The sequence below is a fragment of the Bombus pyrosoma genome, linkage group LG13 (genome assembly GCF_014825855.1).
Source record: "Bombus pyrosoma isolate SC7728 linkage group LG13, ASM1482585v1, whole genome shotgun sequence".
NCBI classification, from domain to species: domain Eukaryota; kingdom Metazoa; phylum Arthropoda; class Insecta; order Hymenoptera; family Apidae; genus Bombus; species Bombus pyrosoma.
This window is the reverse complement of record NC_057782.1, coordinates 6452597-6469207: the sequence shown is the minus strand read 5'-3', so window position 1 is coordinate 6469207 and position 16611 is coordinate 6452597. Positions and strand designations below refer to the sequence as shown.

Here is a 16611-nt window from a genome sequence, read left to right as displayed (position 1 = left end):
AGATCCATTTCAGAGACCTCTTTGAAACTTTTTTTTTATCCGGCTTACGAGAGCCGCGCTATCACGGTCGTATAATTTTTCTTCTCTCTCCTTCTTCCTCTTCTCTTCTCTTCTCTTTTTTTCATCCTGAACTTCGACGTCACGTGTCCCATTCTTTCGTCGTCAAAAGCTGCCCCCTTTTTATCGCTCCCTGAAGTGACTTGCTTGTTCCACGTTTCCAGAATTGAATATATGCACGCGGTATGCATATGCAGTCCCAGTTACACACAGTCGTTGAAATACAGTATGTACACGTAGCGTGACAGAAATACACGTACTCGTGTTCAATTCGTCTCGAAACATTTTCCATGATGCGTATTTGTGCATGAGTCAGCAGGCTGATTAGTAACAGACGATAACTATAAACAGGATATAAATTGTTGGAAAACGCGAGTAACATGCTACGAGCCTGTAAGGGGAAATAATTTAAATATTTCTGGTGTGAAAAATATCAGAGAGGTTTAGATGGCTCGATGAAATATACGAGAAGCTATTTTCATTTTCTAGTTAGACGGTGCCGGCGCGGTGGATAGGGTGGTTGAAAAAATGTTTTGCTTCGAATCCACGCATGTATGTAGGTCTGTATAATGCTTTTACTGAAAGTAGGACGACCGTTTCGATCTTGAAACCACCCTCTTCTCGACTCGCTGGAATTTCACGATCCGATGCTTTTTTGAAACGTTTCAACGTCGCGCATATATACCGTTGTCGCGATCTTTTTGTAAAATATCCAATATATAAAACAAAGCGTTCTTTCGCCTTCGACGCGAAAGGAGAACCAGATAAATGAGAAATAAATAGAAACAGTTCCATGAAAGTCGATATCGACGCGAGTTTCCATGTAATCGCGGTTTCATTATAGTTTTAGACTCTGGCATAAACTTTCTTCTAAGTGGCTTAGGCGTAAGTTTCCTTGAAAATTTTTATCGAGCGAAAGTGGCTATCGACGAGTTACGTCTGCAAAGTAGATTCAGACTTCCATACGTGTCCACTGTTTGCCTTACGCTAACTTATCGAACGCATTCTGTTGTATAATAAGCGGTATATAAGCTTGAATTTTAAATAAGACCTTTAGGCGATCGCATTAAGTCCAATCAGCCAGCTCTATACTATGATTTTAATCGTCTTCCCGAAGCAACAACTATATGCAATTTCTGTTACGAGGAATTCTATCTCCTTCCCGGAAACCATTGCTAAATCGGCTGTCTTCCTTATCGACTGGTGTCACAGTCCAGTGTGAACATTGTAGAACTTGAGTTTGCCACCCTCCATTGAAACAACCCCCCCGAAAGAACTGCACTCTCGCGGGTAAACTCCGCTGGGGATAATTCGTAGTTCCGGTATTATCCGCCAGAGCGGCGATTCTGTCACCTCTCCATACTTTTGCTTCATTTACGTAGGGGTAGGGCAACCTTACGATTTTTGTTCCCTCGAGCAAAAGGTCTTTCCACTATTTCTTCCCCCTTTATCGATTTTCCCCGGGATTTCGTTCCTGTGTTCGAAGGTCGAACTAGCCAGGCAATCGCGAGGATCTCGGATCGTAATTTCTCTGTTGGTAGACGACGTCTGATCGTCGAAATTTAGTGGTTCGTATCTAGAAATTACTATCCTCGTGCAAACGCCGGAATGCATCCCCCGAACAAGGCGTTGCTGGTTGGCTCTCCTGTACACACATATATGCCTTATATCAACGTCTCTTCTAGCCTATCCCCGTCTATCCTGACCTATCCGATTCCTGCTGACTGGAGTAGGTATCGACCCCTCGAGGTGTAGGTACCAATCCTTCTTTTCCATCTGCCTGTCTCTCGTCTACCTTTTCCATTCGTCTTTTCTTCCACGAAATCCCGCTGGTGACCTTTCCAATTCTCTATCCTCTCGGTACCTTTAGTCTTCCTACGTGTTTTCCTTTTTGCCTTGCTGTTTCTCATGCTGTCCGTCTTCGTTCCTCCCTCGTTCATTTTCTCGAGGGGATCCTAATTCGGGACGTTGCGTTTAACGACTATAGGCTACGACTTAGTTGTTAAACGCGAGTCTCGTGGTCCCTGGCAAGAAGTACCGAAGCAACTCGACGAATCCGAGCACGAGCTCCTTCGGACCCGGCGATCTTATTGATTGTCTTAGCTTTCCTGCCGTCACGCTCTCCCTCTCTCTCTCTCTCTCTCTATCTTTTTCGCTCTCTCTCCCTCTTTCACTTCGCCTGGTCTGCACGGGAATACTTGCACACATAAAGAGACGTTCTCCTTCTATTCTCTGTCCATCTCTGTTTGGCCCGCACTGGAATAGGTACACAGGAATTTTCTTTTTCCCTCTCCTTTCTCCTCTGTCTTTCTCCCTCCCTCCCTTTCTCTGTTCTATCTTACTCTCTCCTTCTCTCTCTCTCATTCTCAAAGACTCTCATTCTCCCAACCTTTCTCTCGTTTCTCTTGTTTCCTTCTCTTGGTGGCTCGACGAGCTATCGTCGTCGCCGACTAACGACCGGCGACTTACGTGTCCGGCTAACTTTGCCTCGTGTTCGACGAAACGGAGAGGCGATCTACGTGATAAAGGAACAAGAGGGATAAAGGCCACGAGGGACGAAGGGGAGCCTGTAAGGCGAAGTGAAAAAGAGAAAGCATGGAATTGAAGGATGACCGAGGGAGAGGGACACAGTCGGTGAAAGAGAGGGGAAAGGGAGAGATAGTTGGACAGGAGCCTCTGCCAACGTTCTATTTAAAGCCGTGGGGGTAGCAGCAGCTAGCTGACTGGTAATTTACGAGCTTATACCAAAAAGTTGGACACCTTGGGGATGGCTCCGCACTTTGACACGTGACCTACTTTTATCGGGTTACGTAATTGATCGTCTCGCGCCTGCCCCGTTTGCGCTTGTGAAATCTACGAGACCGAGCCCCCTTTCTCTTTCTTTCCTACCCTCTTTTCTAATTTCTCCCGTTGCTATTTTTTTTTTATTTTACCCCGACTCACTTCCCTTTTTCCGCGATTGTTACCTTGATCTTTCAACTTATTCTTTCGTTTCAGTTTGTATTCCTGGTTGCTTCCTTTCGGGAAATCCAAACTTTTCCTTTTCTACGATCTTCTTCTTTCGTCCTTTTCTTTGATTGCTTTCAGGAACGTTTTTGCCTTCGTGCAACTTGCATCGAGATTTTTGTGGCCGATCGGTTGCATCGATTGTGAAATGAAACGTGCCCTCGGTTGTATATTACCTGAAATCGTTTTAATCGAATTTGGGTAATTTAACGTTGGCGAAAAAACTCATAATAGGGGTGCATTATGCTTTTTAATTCAAATTACTTTTTCATTCTTTAAGGTCGTTACACACAGCGACGGGGGGATGAGCGGGCGACAGCTCTATTTATATCGCATTTAACACACGAGGAGACCTTTGGGTTATTAGCCCTTTCAGCTTTGCGTGCTGACCTAAATGACGTGCAATTTAAAATTCGTGCGATATATTGATCCTCGCAATGTTACCTCTATGCCGTGGATTTCTAACAGATTTAATTATTTTTATTTATTTTACTGAAAGCTATTAGGAAACTCGATGATTTATAACTGTTGTCCGTGTGCTCTCTCTCCGTGAAGAGCACCTTTTCTATCGGAATGTGAATGCAATTCTCAAAGCGGCGGTTATTCCACGTTCTTCTATAGCCAAAACGATAAATCTGTCGTAAACGAATACAGTTATGTGTAACGTTCCATTTCGATGGCTAGTCAGAAATTATGGAGCATACGAGTAAACTCGGCGCGATACCAAAAATTAGTTGGCGGTCCAGCTGTAGGAGACAATAGCGATCATCCCTGGCCATACGTTGGTCGCAAGCTCGACAATCATGCACCTTATGCGTTCCACTTTTGGCCTCGTGCTTTTCTAAAAATAAGCCACCACCGTTTCTATTCCCTTTGATCTCCTGCTTTCCCATTATTCCTCGCTACGTGATACAGACACGTAGACACATAGGTCGAAAGTTCGAGCACGTGTAGATCCACGCCGGATTGTTTCATCGCGTGACGAAACATTCGGTAGTAGGTGGAAAGAAAGAAGAAAGAAGAATGTGACGAAAGGGAGAACGTTTTCATCCTGTTAACAGAGTGACATCGTTATCGAGGACGAAAAACGTAAGCCCGTGGATTTATCGTAAAATAATAAACGCGTCTGTTTATAAGCCGACACCGCGAGCAACGGGGTTGGTCGAGGATGAAGCTGTCCACAGATATCGCAGGTTTGTTTCATTTCGTTATGTCCCTCGTTACGAGATCCGCTCAATTACCAGTTTCTGGATAAATTACGAGCTTATGAGAGAAAATGTACGACTCGAGCGAGTTGCGAGTGCCAGCCGTCCGGTGCTCCACTGCACATGCTCCACACGTGTATCTGTGTAAACAGACCATACACGTTTCCAACAGCCTAATTCAGATCTAACGGGTTATAAACGTAAATTCACACGTACACAGTTTTGGCGGCCGTTGTGTGCGTGAAAGTGCCGCTTAAATCCATATAAATTCGTGCCCATGAATCCATCCATTAATCAGATTCGCGATAGAGGGACTGGGACCCGACGCCCGAGTGATTTCAAGCCTTCCCCGTCTCTCGTCTGCTCTCTTTTCGCCCCCTTCTTTCGTTTTTTTTTGTCTTTTTTCTCGCCGATATCTATAGGAAGCCCACTTGCAGGGGTCACTAGGAGATGGCAGCACTTCCATTAAAATTCGACGCGAACTTTCTGCGAGAATCCGATGTATGCTGTGTCATGCCCTGCTTATAGCTCTATATAGCCTAGCTTGCAAGTCTCTGCAAAGGTACGGCTGTCATTGTACGTGTGGAAAATACGTGTGTAGGCGCGAAGGCAGTCGGCTATAACCTACGACGAGTCGTAGGTTGTGAGTGGAATATGGTTTAGGGGGTTGGTAAAGGGGGACGAGGAGAGATTAGGGAGCTGCGTCTGTATGTGCCCGAACGGGCAAATCTGCTCAACATTTTTCTCCTCCCTTCTTTTTTTTTCCCTCTCCCGAGGGTTCGTTCTTTTACATTTCTCTTTTTTCATTTTCAACTGTTCTCGATTTGTTAACTGGTAACACGTTCGATTGGGAGCCGTACTTTTTTCTCTCTTTTTGCCTTCGCTTGGAAGTTCCTACGTCGAGCGCAAATATTGATGGCAGCTCGAGGAAACTTCCCCATTGGCAGTGGGTAGAATGTCAGGTGTTCGATAAATGCTGAATCACTGCAATTTTGCATTTTTAAAGTCCTGCCCCTTCTGTCCTAGCCTATTTCTCGCAGACCACGCTGGAAACAGCGTGCACTATTCTCTTTCCTTTTTCTTTCTCATTTTTTTTTATCCCTCCCTTTCCTTCTTTCCTCTCGCTTCTTGATTTCCACGGCGTAAAGCCGATTTATCGTCGAATTCGGGCGAAACGTTTCCTCGCTTGTCCCAGTTAAACTGGCTCGGCTAATTAAAAAGAAAAAAGGAAGGAAACGAGAGAAACAAAAAGACACGCAGGAAAATAGGAAAGTTGCTTCTCGCAGCCGCGAGTATCCGTCCATTCTTTCCTTTTTCACCCTATCCCGGGATAGCTTGCACCGCGAGCGGTTCTCGAGCGTTCCCGGGGCAAAAGCCAAAGCCGTGTAAATCCGACGAGGGAAAAAGCTTCCACCATCTGGAAAAGCACGAACGAAAAGGGAGTCGTTAAACGCTCATATAGGAATTATCCTGCATGGCGTTGTAAATGCCGCAGGAGGTTGGATAACAATCGATTATCATGGCTCGACATGGAGCAACACTCGGTGTTTCCAGCGTGCAGGATGATCCTGCGTCGAGAACAGTAGGAGTAGGTAGAGAAATGTACGCTTAGGCATTAATTTGCATTCTCGGTAATCCTTAATTTACAACTCCGCCGGAGTTTTCCAGAGGGTAGCATCGGCGAGTTCTCCGTGGAATTGGCTCGGTGTGCACCCACACCTTGCCGACCAGGAACACGTAGAAGAGGGCGGTTGTTCGGCGGTGGGGGTGACATAGTGGGGTGAAGTAAGTGGGGTAGTGGCAATGTGAGTAAAGTGGGGAGGTTGGATATTGAAGGTGCAGCTGAAGAGAGGCGGTTGAAGAGGGGTCGAGGTAGATAGAAGGAAAAGGGATTCGGTGAACAGGGGCTGTGGCTGGGGCTGGATAGTCGGACTGGTCGCGGTGGTGGGGAATGAATGCTATGAAATGGCGGAATAGGAAAGGGGTAGGGGACAGTCGTGGAAGGACGAGAAGAGGGGCGATGGACGGAGGTCGAGAGTCGCGGGTTGGCTCACTCTGCGGCTCCCGCCGCTCGGGAGCAGACACGCGGGGCCAAAGACTAATTTGAACCTATTTTATTAACAAAACAAAAACATACATATTTGTAAATAACACTAAATAACACGAACTACACACGTCTCCTAAAAGTCTCTTTACCTACTCTAAAAAAGGAATTTCTTAGACCTCTGTAAAAACAAAAGAACAAACAAAGCGAACGCGGAACGCAAGCGACAAAGTAACTATTTCCAGCCCCTAAGCGAATTGTTACGAAGCCTATAACGCAAAAAAAAGAGAGAAAGGATAAAAGGAGAAGAAATAGGAGAGAGGACACGCGAGGATAAGCGAGGGAGTAAAGAAAGGGTGATAGAAGGAAGGCCTATTTTCTGAAGCTCTACCACTGGTGGTATCGGCAGGAGAAAGGCGCGCGTGCGAGAAAGATAGAAAGAGTGATAGAGAGGAAAGAAGGGCGGAAGGTAAAGGAAGGAAGGAAGGAAGGAAGGAAGAAAGGGAAGCAAGGAAGAGAAACGACGGAGGAAGCAAAGGATTGAACGCGGTAAAGGCGATCGTAAAACGCGTCAGCTGCGGGCGAATCTCTTTTTAAGTTCTCTCTGTACTGTGTGACCCTTACATTATTTTGTCCCTCCGATAGGGACAGGTTCAGTGTTGTAACTTAGGATATAAGAAGAATAAGAGCTCCTGGAACGCACAACAGAAAAAAGAAAGAGGAAGGAGAGTTGGAGAAAGAACGAGAACGAGACGAGTGTGTGTTTGATTTGAGAGGCGAGGACTCTAGCAGGAAGAAGGAAGCAAGGTCGAAGAGGTACAGAGAACTAACTAACTAGGAGATAGGGTGGACGAAAAAGGAGAGAAAGGAAAGAAGGTTTGTGAAAGAATTGTTCCGGGTTATTCGCGAGTATAGAATACAATGGGGCTCCAGGTTTTTATACTAGTACGAAGAAGTATTTAAAACAAACAGAGAAGGAGAGACAAAATTAAGAGTTATATTAGCAAGGAGAAGAAGGCGAAGATTCAAATCTTTATCGCCGTGTCATTTCCACGCGTTCGCCTCCACGTGTGTCGTCCATCAATCCGAGTACGTCGCGTCGAGTAAAATCTGCGACGTTCGTTGTGAATAATATTGTCTCTCTGTGACTCTTGATTTCTTTTCGAGCAACGGGCTGAAATTAAATTGACTTTTGAACCGAGGATAGGGATTATTTGAAACGGACAACCTGGCTCGCGTACACGATTCTTTGGGGGATATGTCCTGCCGTTCTAAGGGGAATCACCACCCACGTGCACGAGCCTCACGTAGAGGACAGCGTCAAGCGAGTCGTGTTTCCATCCTAGAACCCGGCAGCAAGCTCTCCTGACAAAAAGAGTGCCGCCGTAGCTTGTCACGATCTAGAATCGCGAACACCGACCATTGTCGAGTCGCCATATCAGCCGCACACTCGTCCAAATTCACGAGGAGCCTGGGGATGCCTGCGAGAGCACAAAAACGATCGCGCTACGCGTACGTTCAAGGACGATGACGATCGGCCACGATCGGTAAGATCCAAGAAGCGGTCGCTCTGACGAGCGCCACGGAAATGGCGGGCTACAATCATTCGAATCCACAGCGTGTCGTCTATCACGCGACCTACCCGACGCCTCTCGCACCAAGTGAGTCCTTACGTTTCTTTCATACTACGAGGATTAGAAGGATATATTCCGATCGTCGTATATATACGTTACAACTCGACGTAGCTAAGCTAAGAGCTTGATGCTGCGATTGCATTTTTATTTTAAATATTTCATTATCTTCGCGATAATTGAACGACGCAATCCTAGACACTTCTATGGTGATGATTTCATTTTTCTTCTTCTTCTTCTTTTTCTTCTGGCTTCCGCACTCGTTTTGAAATATTGTTGTTTTTTTTTCAATTTCCATATCGTTACGCTGGATGTTAGAAAAATGCAAAATACGCAGAAGGTATCGGCAATAAATTACCAAACACCCGAGGAAGTACAGCTGCACTGCCGGTGGTATCAATAACATCGTAGGCAAACCTGTGGCGGTAGACCGAAATATTTCATCCAACGAACAGCCGTTTCCTTAATGTCTTGAAACGTCAATACGCGTAATTTATTAGAACAACTCGTAACGTCGGGCAGTTTGCGTTTAGCGAGGATACACCGAGTTCTCCGTGAGTTAGAAACTGTTTCGTTCGTTTTCCAGGGACTGTGATGATATCGTTATATTTCACTTGTAATTTTTATCAGCATAGTTCTAGATTGATAGCATCTAATGAAAACGTATTGCGTTATTCAGAAAATTAGAAAAGAGGGAAAACTCTCCTTGGTGCACCGCATTTTGTTTTCTTTTCGAATAAATTATGCGTTTTAAATTCCCGGGAAGGTAATACTATGCACGTGAAAAGTGCATTACTTTTAAAATTGTTGTTCTCTTGCTCTCACACACGGGTTAGCTTACGATCGATAACAGCTTCGATCCGTTGCATATAAACATGACTAATAATATGTTATGCAAACGTCTAAGCTTTCGTCGAAATAAATATGCGAGCACGAATTACGATAACTCGCGTGATACCGCGAATAATCAGATTAGTGAACACTCGAATGATAAAATTAGTCGAAAACTTACGTACATTATCGAGACCATTAGATTATTGAATCTCTTTGAATTTTCATAACCATTTCCCCCTCACCTAAAAATCTCGAATTATCGAGAACGCTTTTTCATTGTGTTCGTTATCGTTCTGTTTAGATGGAGATCCGATAAAACTTCCGGAGAATTTGGAGACCTTGCCACGAGCTGAACATTTTCCAACTCAGAGGCACCGATGGAACACCAACGAGGTGAGTTGGTAAACGATTATTTTTAGCTTGAAATTCTATAAAACCACTCGATGTTTGAACTTTTTCGGGCGCCCATTAAGAACAGAGAAAAAGAAAAGACTAAACTATACGGCAAGCTATATACTAGCAGAGAAAATTGCAACGAGGTAGGCGAGCGAAAAAGAGGAGCGGGTTAAAAAAAAAGATAATGTCTCGGTCGAATTCTAACAAAAGAGCGTACAGTTTCCTAGCAGCGTCAACTGGATATACATTTACACGGCATTTCAGTAGGCACAACTGGAAAGTAAATAGCGACGTCGCAACGCCGTTGGTGGCTCGTACGTAGCGTCGGTGGTTAGAGAGGATAGATGCTGTCCGTCCGTGTGCAAGCTCACATCAGTGTGCAGGAGTGCACATACCAACACGTGGAGCACCGTGCACTCGTAGGTGTACCGATGTAGTCCACTGCTACTCTGACCCCGGTCGGCCTCCGATCAATAGCTGGAGCCAGCTAGAGAGCTCAGCCGAGCCGAGTTGAGTTTTCAGTTCCGTCGAGTCGAACCGAATTGCGAGCCCGTGTTTGCCCCATTGCTATCCTTCATCGACGATAACTCTCCTTTCATTCGTTTTTTCTCTCTTCGTCTATTTCTCATCCGATCTTTCGTTCTCGATGTTTCCCCTCTTACTCCTCTTTTCTTTCAAGAATCACCCTCCGAATGGGCAATAGCGAAAGCAAAGGTAGCGACGATTCGATAAACTAACGTCGAATCTTCCGATCATGTTTGCTTCTTGACATTGCGGTTGAGATTCATCTCGTGGCCTAGGATTATGGAAAGTAAAAGTATCGATCATAAAGTTTGATTTGTTCGTCGAGAGGAATTTCGGCTTGTTTTGAAACGATCGAGGGGTCTGGTCGTTGAAGCGTGCAAGTTGCCTCTTCTTTCGCTTATCTATTGCGGTGTAATATGCATCGCTAATGAGGTCAACTCGAGCGCTGCATCATCTTTTTATATTAGCTATCGTTTGAATTTTCACGTTGACGTAACTTTGACGTGAAATTATTAGTATCATAAATATGAACGAGTCGTGGCGTTATAGGGTCTCTTGGAAATTCGAAGCGGGAACAAAGTATCGCTATTAATATTACGTCAATTCATTTCCCTCTCGATCTTTTTTCCGTCTTTCTCTTTTCTTTTTTCACTTACCTCGGGAGAACCGCGGAATGGATGAAAGCCAGGTACATTAGCGATTCATGCTCGCGAAACTATTCATAGGATGAAGTTCTTAGGAAGTTAACGTAGCAACTTTTTGTAACACGAGAAAGTTTATACCATCTTGCACGCAGTCGAAATCCCTTACCGGGCGACACCCGCCGTGATCTTGTTTTCTCGCCTTGGTTCCTCCTCACCCATTTACCCTGGTTCCCGTGTTGCTTTCGTCCCTACTTCAACGCCATTTCTCTCTACTGCTCTGACAGCATACGTGAGTACGTCAGAGTGCTCATCATCATCGGACGGACTTTGCATCCTCTTTCATTTTTCATGGCTGAGCATTGAGAATTTCACGAATAATATATACTGGAACGAGATAAATGGAGCGCGGTAAACTTGCAGTCTACTTTTGATTGCACGGCAACTCCGGGCAAAGATTAACTAACCAACGGGTCAACTAGTTGGAAATGGAAATTCAGTTTATTCGATTGACGTAGCAAAGAGCCCATTGTTCAGACCGTTGCCGGGGTTGAATTTTTATTGACCCGTTGCCAAATTCTAAGTTGTTATTGGAGACAGGTCGCAATCAAGTCTAAATTTCAAACGAGCATAAAAGTCGAGCTCTACGTTCTGTTCTGTACCGAAGCGAATCAATTTCGTTCTCGCTGCTAGAATTCTTCCGGCGAAACTTTCCCTATTAACTTTTTTAATAGCCCCGATTATACAGGACTGGAATTTATTGCCCAGAAAATAGAGAGACGTATGTAGCCTCAGGTTGCTTCATCGATTTTTTCCCTCCCAACAACGTCGCCAGGCTTTACGTATTCTCGTTTTCCCTTCGCATCCAAATCGATGTCTGATAACTTCCCAAGATTTCTGTCGTGCTCATTCCACTCTTCCTATCGTTGCCTGATGAAATCCCATTTGTAACGGAGCATAGAACGCGGTGAATATATTCCGGCAAGCAGAATTATAGTAATAATTTTTAACACATACCTATATAGCAGAGAAGTAACATCGTTTGTTTTGCACTTCTGCCATCGGTAATGAGATTTAATGACGTTGATTTATTAACTGGTAACCGACCACAAAGAGAAATAAGTATTTGAAATCTGGAACACGAAATAATACGTGGATCTCTTACGTTTATCCGTGAATTAGAACGTCACTGATTGTTCCACTTACGTGATTTATATTATCGTACGCGATATTACTGAGAGTATGATAAAAAATTGACTGCTCTTTCGTTTATTCGAGATTCGCGTTATCTTATATCTAATGGCTTGCAAAAGTGTTTGAGTACTTATGGAAATATCTTATGCGTTGTACACTAACATTCTGAGATTTTATTACATTATTTAGATTAGATTACCGTGATGACACACTGTGATTGTCACGATTGAACTGCGGATATTTGTGCATTTATCAGAAGAATAAATAAGCAAAAACATATATACAAAATATCAGAAGCAAATATAGTAGAAGTACATATTATTAAATTTAGGAAATAAAGCGTTTTTCCATTCAAGGCTTGTTTATCTGTCTTATCTGTATTTGTAGCAACATGAATTTGCATAAACATCTGCAGTCCAATAACATAGCAGGTGTTATACTTTCGCAAAACTGTATATACGATAGAGCTGCGCTTTTTAACTGTGACTTTCTTCTTTTTCAATGAAATCCGTTTTTGTAACATTCCCGATTACAGTTGGATTTTTCGGTTTACGTTGGTGCCGGTGCCTTCGTTAGTTTTCTGCGATAACATTTCGTTTAATTGATGAGCATACGGAACCGCACGGACTATCTGTAAGCGGAAATCGATCCGAAAACAATGTTTCTGTTTGCTTATTGATTTCCGATTGCAGTAGAGTATAAATGCATTGAATAGCTACAGTTTACCTGGCTACACAATGACAGTCGGCGCAATTAAACGTTAGTTTGCACTGCCAGTAATGCAATTTCCGCTTCGACCGTTTTTCAGTAAATCGTATTTGGACGTAACACCGAAATTGATTTCGGCAAATACGACTATTATTATTGTGAAGTTAATATTTGCTTATTTCCAACTGCGTTCGTTTCGAACTTGCTGATTTTCAAGCTTTCACGCGAAATCAAGAAAAATTAGTTACCAGCTTTTGATCATCGTTCATCTGATTTCGAAAGAAAATACTCATTGCCTTTTATTTGAAGCGCTACAAAGGATCCAGGAAATTGACTAATTTTTCGGAGCAATCAGTGCGTGTGGGCCTCGTCAGTTGTAATTTCTTAGATGTATATGGCGGACAAAACAAAGTTCTAAAATTGATACACTGTGAATTTTTTTTTTTTTTTTAGTAACTATCGTATTAAACATTTTCCATGATACTGGTAACGGTCGTCCATTTTGTTATATATATTATATTTATTCATCGCAGTTATCTGACATAAATCGACTTTTTTAAAATTCCAATATTTCTCTATCTTTATTTTATAAATTTCTTTCGGTCCGCCACTGTATTTCGGTTTAGACCACCGTGGGAACTGAATTCCGAATGAAACGATTTCGCGGTTTCGAGAGAATGTAATTTCGCAGAATGCAGTATTTACGTCTATTGAAATTGTATGTCCGCTCTGAAGCTTCTAGATTTAGTAACAATAGCATTTTATCATCGTTTTACGCACATTTTGTAAAAATTTCACTTTCATAATTTATCAAAGAGGAGATCGGGCACTCAGAGACTCGAGCTGCATGGAAAATAAGCGAGCTTCATTGGGCCGACGTCACCAGTCATTAAAGCGTCTCCACCCTGTTAGGAAACTCTCAAGTATGTTTCGATATTGTTGACGAGAGTTTTCGGCTTGACGTTGACGTTCTTACGTCGCGTGCTCTTGTCGCTTCTTCCCGTCTGCGTCTGAACAAATACTGACTTATACTACTGACAGAGACTTCAAACTTGCAAGCCATTCTCAAGTGACGCTTATTTTATCATAGACTGTCTTGTAAATACAAAACTGTTCTGAAACATTTATATACTCGTGACAAAAATTGTTATCGACGAACAGCGTGAATCTACTGTCTGTCGATAACTGTCACAAACTACTCGTACGTCACACGGTCTACGAAACACAAACTTTTCGTTTATCTTCAGTCATTTTCACTGTTTGTCTTTTCTCTATCTATTGATTATCAATTACCGCCGAAATGTCTCTGGCACGTATTTGTAAGTGAAAAGCATTGGAACCACGTAACACCTTTGTTTAGGGTGTCGGAAGGAGGGTCGATTTATCGGTCCTTTTGCATTCGTAAATCAAGGAGAATACATCCTTTCCGGTAACACGCGGGACAGAAGGCGTCTCGTTTACGTATCCGCTAAACCGAATACAGGAATCTATGGGCTCTTTCATCGTATCTTGAGAGATCTATACGGTCTTTGTTCAAAGAGTACGTATTTCGACCGACCTTCTTAGATTAATTTGTTACTCGGATTCGTTGCGACACATAGTTAGCACGTGTGTGTGTATGTGTATATGTATGTAACCTACCAGAAGTGTCCTTAAAAAAAAATAAATTAAAAGAATTAAGAACGAAAGAAAAGCTTGATTTACACGAACTTGAATATTAACTACGCAATTAGATGTAGTATCACGGTAAAAATTTTGTGAGTCTGACTGGCGTTGCATGGAAGCCGACCTTGCACGCAACATAACGATATGCACTGTCAGACGCCGTCTTTCAAGTTAAACTATTCTCCACGTTGCCTGACCCATTTCACGTCTGGCACGTTGCAAAATATGGCAACGCATAGAAAATCAATTTACGTAGCTGCCTCGCGTGAAGAAGATTTCGTAGCTGATCCCCGACTGATAAAATAAGATACTAGGTAGGTTATTAATATGTAAGAGGAATGTAATAATTCCACTAGTTTCTTACGTAACCGTTATCGCAAAATAGAAAGCGATTTCGATTCTATTCGAATGAAAAACGAGCATCGATTATACGATTCATCCATCTTGAGTCCCTCTCTTGACCTTTTCTACCATTGATCAGTGGGCTCGTAATTATAGCTAAAGGGATTGGTGAACGTGTTGGCGAAATTCACGGCGAAAATCGCCTTTGGAAGTTCTAGTTTCTGTACGGGTGACCGCGCAATGTATCCCCGACAGAATGCAAATGATCAATTAACCAGTTGTAAATCAATGCAACATAGTGGGCAAGCTTTATCTAGCTTCGCTGTCGGCGCTTGGCTGGCCTAATGGTTGGCTGTCGGGTATACGCCGGGCTCTTATTCCGTTTTCCCCTCTCCAGCCACTCCAGTTACCCGTCCCGCTCATTCTCATCCATCCCTCGTTAAGAATATTTATATCCAGGCCACGTTCGCTGGAGAACCTTTGGAAAGTCGAAGGCCCACCCATGGGAACGGTGCAAAGATATTAAGCACTCTGAACCATACTTTGCTCCTCTCTCCTTTTTTCCTCCTTCCTTCCTCTTCTTTTTATTCAGCAATTACCTTTTTCCCAGCGAGACGAATGTTCCTCGGTAATTATTACGTCTACCTTTTTTTTTTTTCGTATTATGCATTTTCAGGGCGACGGTTCCACGCTAATTTTATTACGTAACTGGACGCAACGTTAACCAGCGGCTCTGTCTCTACGCGTCCAATAGGATCGCGTCCTTCGGATGGAACCGCGCCACAACCGAGTGCAATCTTGACATACCTCATTTGAAATGTACGATTTGTGGTTTGAGCTTGCCAACCGAGCAACCCCAATCAGAAACCATCTATCGGTATAAAGTGTACGCGAAATTCCTCGATCATTGCGGTCGTGTAGCTTCAATTATCCCACGGTATCCGTGCCATTCCGAACGCTACGTCGAAGACATTTGCAGAATCTCACGGAGAGATCCCTCAACCGTTACGAATTATCACGTTGAATTGATCGCGGGCGAAACGCTTTTCGAACGATAGTGACACGCGAAGCGCTGGCTGAACTTTATATCAACACCGTGAATTTTATTGCCAGCCACCTTTCTACGGTTTGAGCGAATCAGTTGCAGTTTGGCGTTCGATTTGCATTACGCCACGTGAGATCGCGTGCCGCACACTTTCTGCCTCCTGCTGCTTATTTCACCTACGAGTGTTCAATTTTTTACTCGAAGAGGCTGCCTTTCTCCCACTCTGTCCTCAACTAGTGGATATTTGAAAAAAATTTATAAGACCGAATTCTTTCTAATTTCTTACGTACCCCATTTTTTCTCCCTTGTACACGTCTCGTAACGTCACCCTTCTACCTTGCATTGCATGTCGACTTGAGGCTACGTACGGTGCGGAAAACTACGTGTCACGATTAACCAGGCAAAATCTGTTCGCCGGTAATTAGATTTTTTCTCGTTCTTTTTCGATTTTTTTATCGTGCAAGCACTCGAGTTCCTTTTCTCTATTATCATGCGCTCCGTTTCAAAAACTGTACTAGTTGGTTCTTTGCGCGGAAAATCAATAAAGAACCGTATAATACCCGAGTTGCTATTATTAGTAGTAGGTAAACATGAAGGAAATAAACACGCGCATTACTTTTCATATCTGTGAATGTAACTAGGCTAGAAAACGCTCTGCACGGAACGTTGAAGAATTTTTTATATTGGCCAGGAAGAGAGATTTATGGGATAAAGAGTTATCTCTAGCTACGATTTCTTATAGTGACATTTGGTATTTAAAGCAGCACCTTGTATACCCTATATCATTCACACTCGATCTGTGTTACATGTCATTATTTTTTATATTCAAAACAAATTTTATTCGTCAAAGAAGGAACAATTGAGATCTTAACAGCTAAATTCTATCGTCAGAATTAACAAGAGCCGGTGGGATTAACCGACGAACTTATCTCTGTTATCTGAATTTTTTTATTGCCCGACCTGTTCAGATTAACGAGATCCTGTGATATTTTCTTGTATAATTTTCAAGATCTAGATTTCACTCGAAAGATTTCTACCATCAGTCGCGAAATATCCGTCTCGTTTTGCGACGTTCGTATCTTTACGAAGATGAGAATCGAAGGAAGATCGAAAGATGTATCAGCGCGATTTGAGAAGTAAGCGAAAACCTTGGAGGGAGCAAATGTCAGCGAAACTGACTGAGAAGTGTCTATGTGCTCTTTCGAATTCGCATATCCTACTTCAATCGAGATTGTCTTATCCTCGTCATCTGGAGGAGTTCGCAGTTGCACTGTCATAACGTGTCGTGCATACAGTACCAGTTTATGACGCAAATAAA

At 43.2% G+C, this 16611-nt stretch overlaps 1 protein-coding gene across 7 annotated transcripts in view; it reads left to right on the top strand.

Annotated features, from left to right (window-relative positions):
* The window catches only part of LOC122574141 (calmodulin-binding transcription activator 2-like), a 41470-nt gene that overhangs the window by 13055 nt on the left and 11804 nt on the right, over nt 1-16611 (top strand). For 6 of the 7 annotated variants that reach the window (XM_043741362.1, XM_043741358.1, XM_043741356.1 and 3 more), the window contains one exon: nt 9079-9170. In XM_043741362.1, coding sequence (XP_043597297.1) covers nt 9079-9170 — 92 coding nt within the window. Of the gene's footprint in view, nt 1-6207; nt 7974-9078; nt 9171-16611 lie in introns of those variants that run through there. The other variant, XM_043741363.1, reaches the window with a different exon arrangement.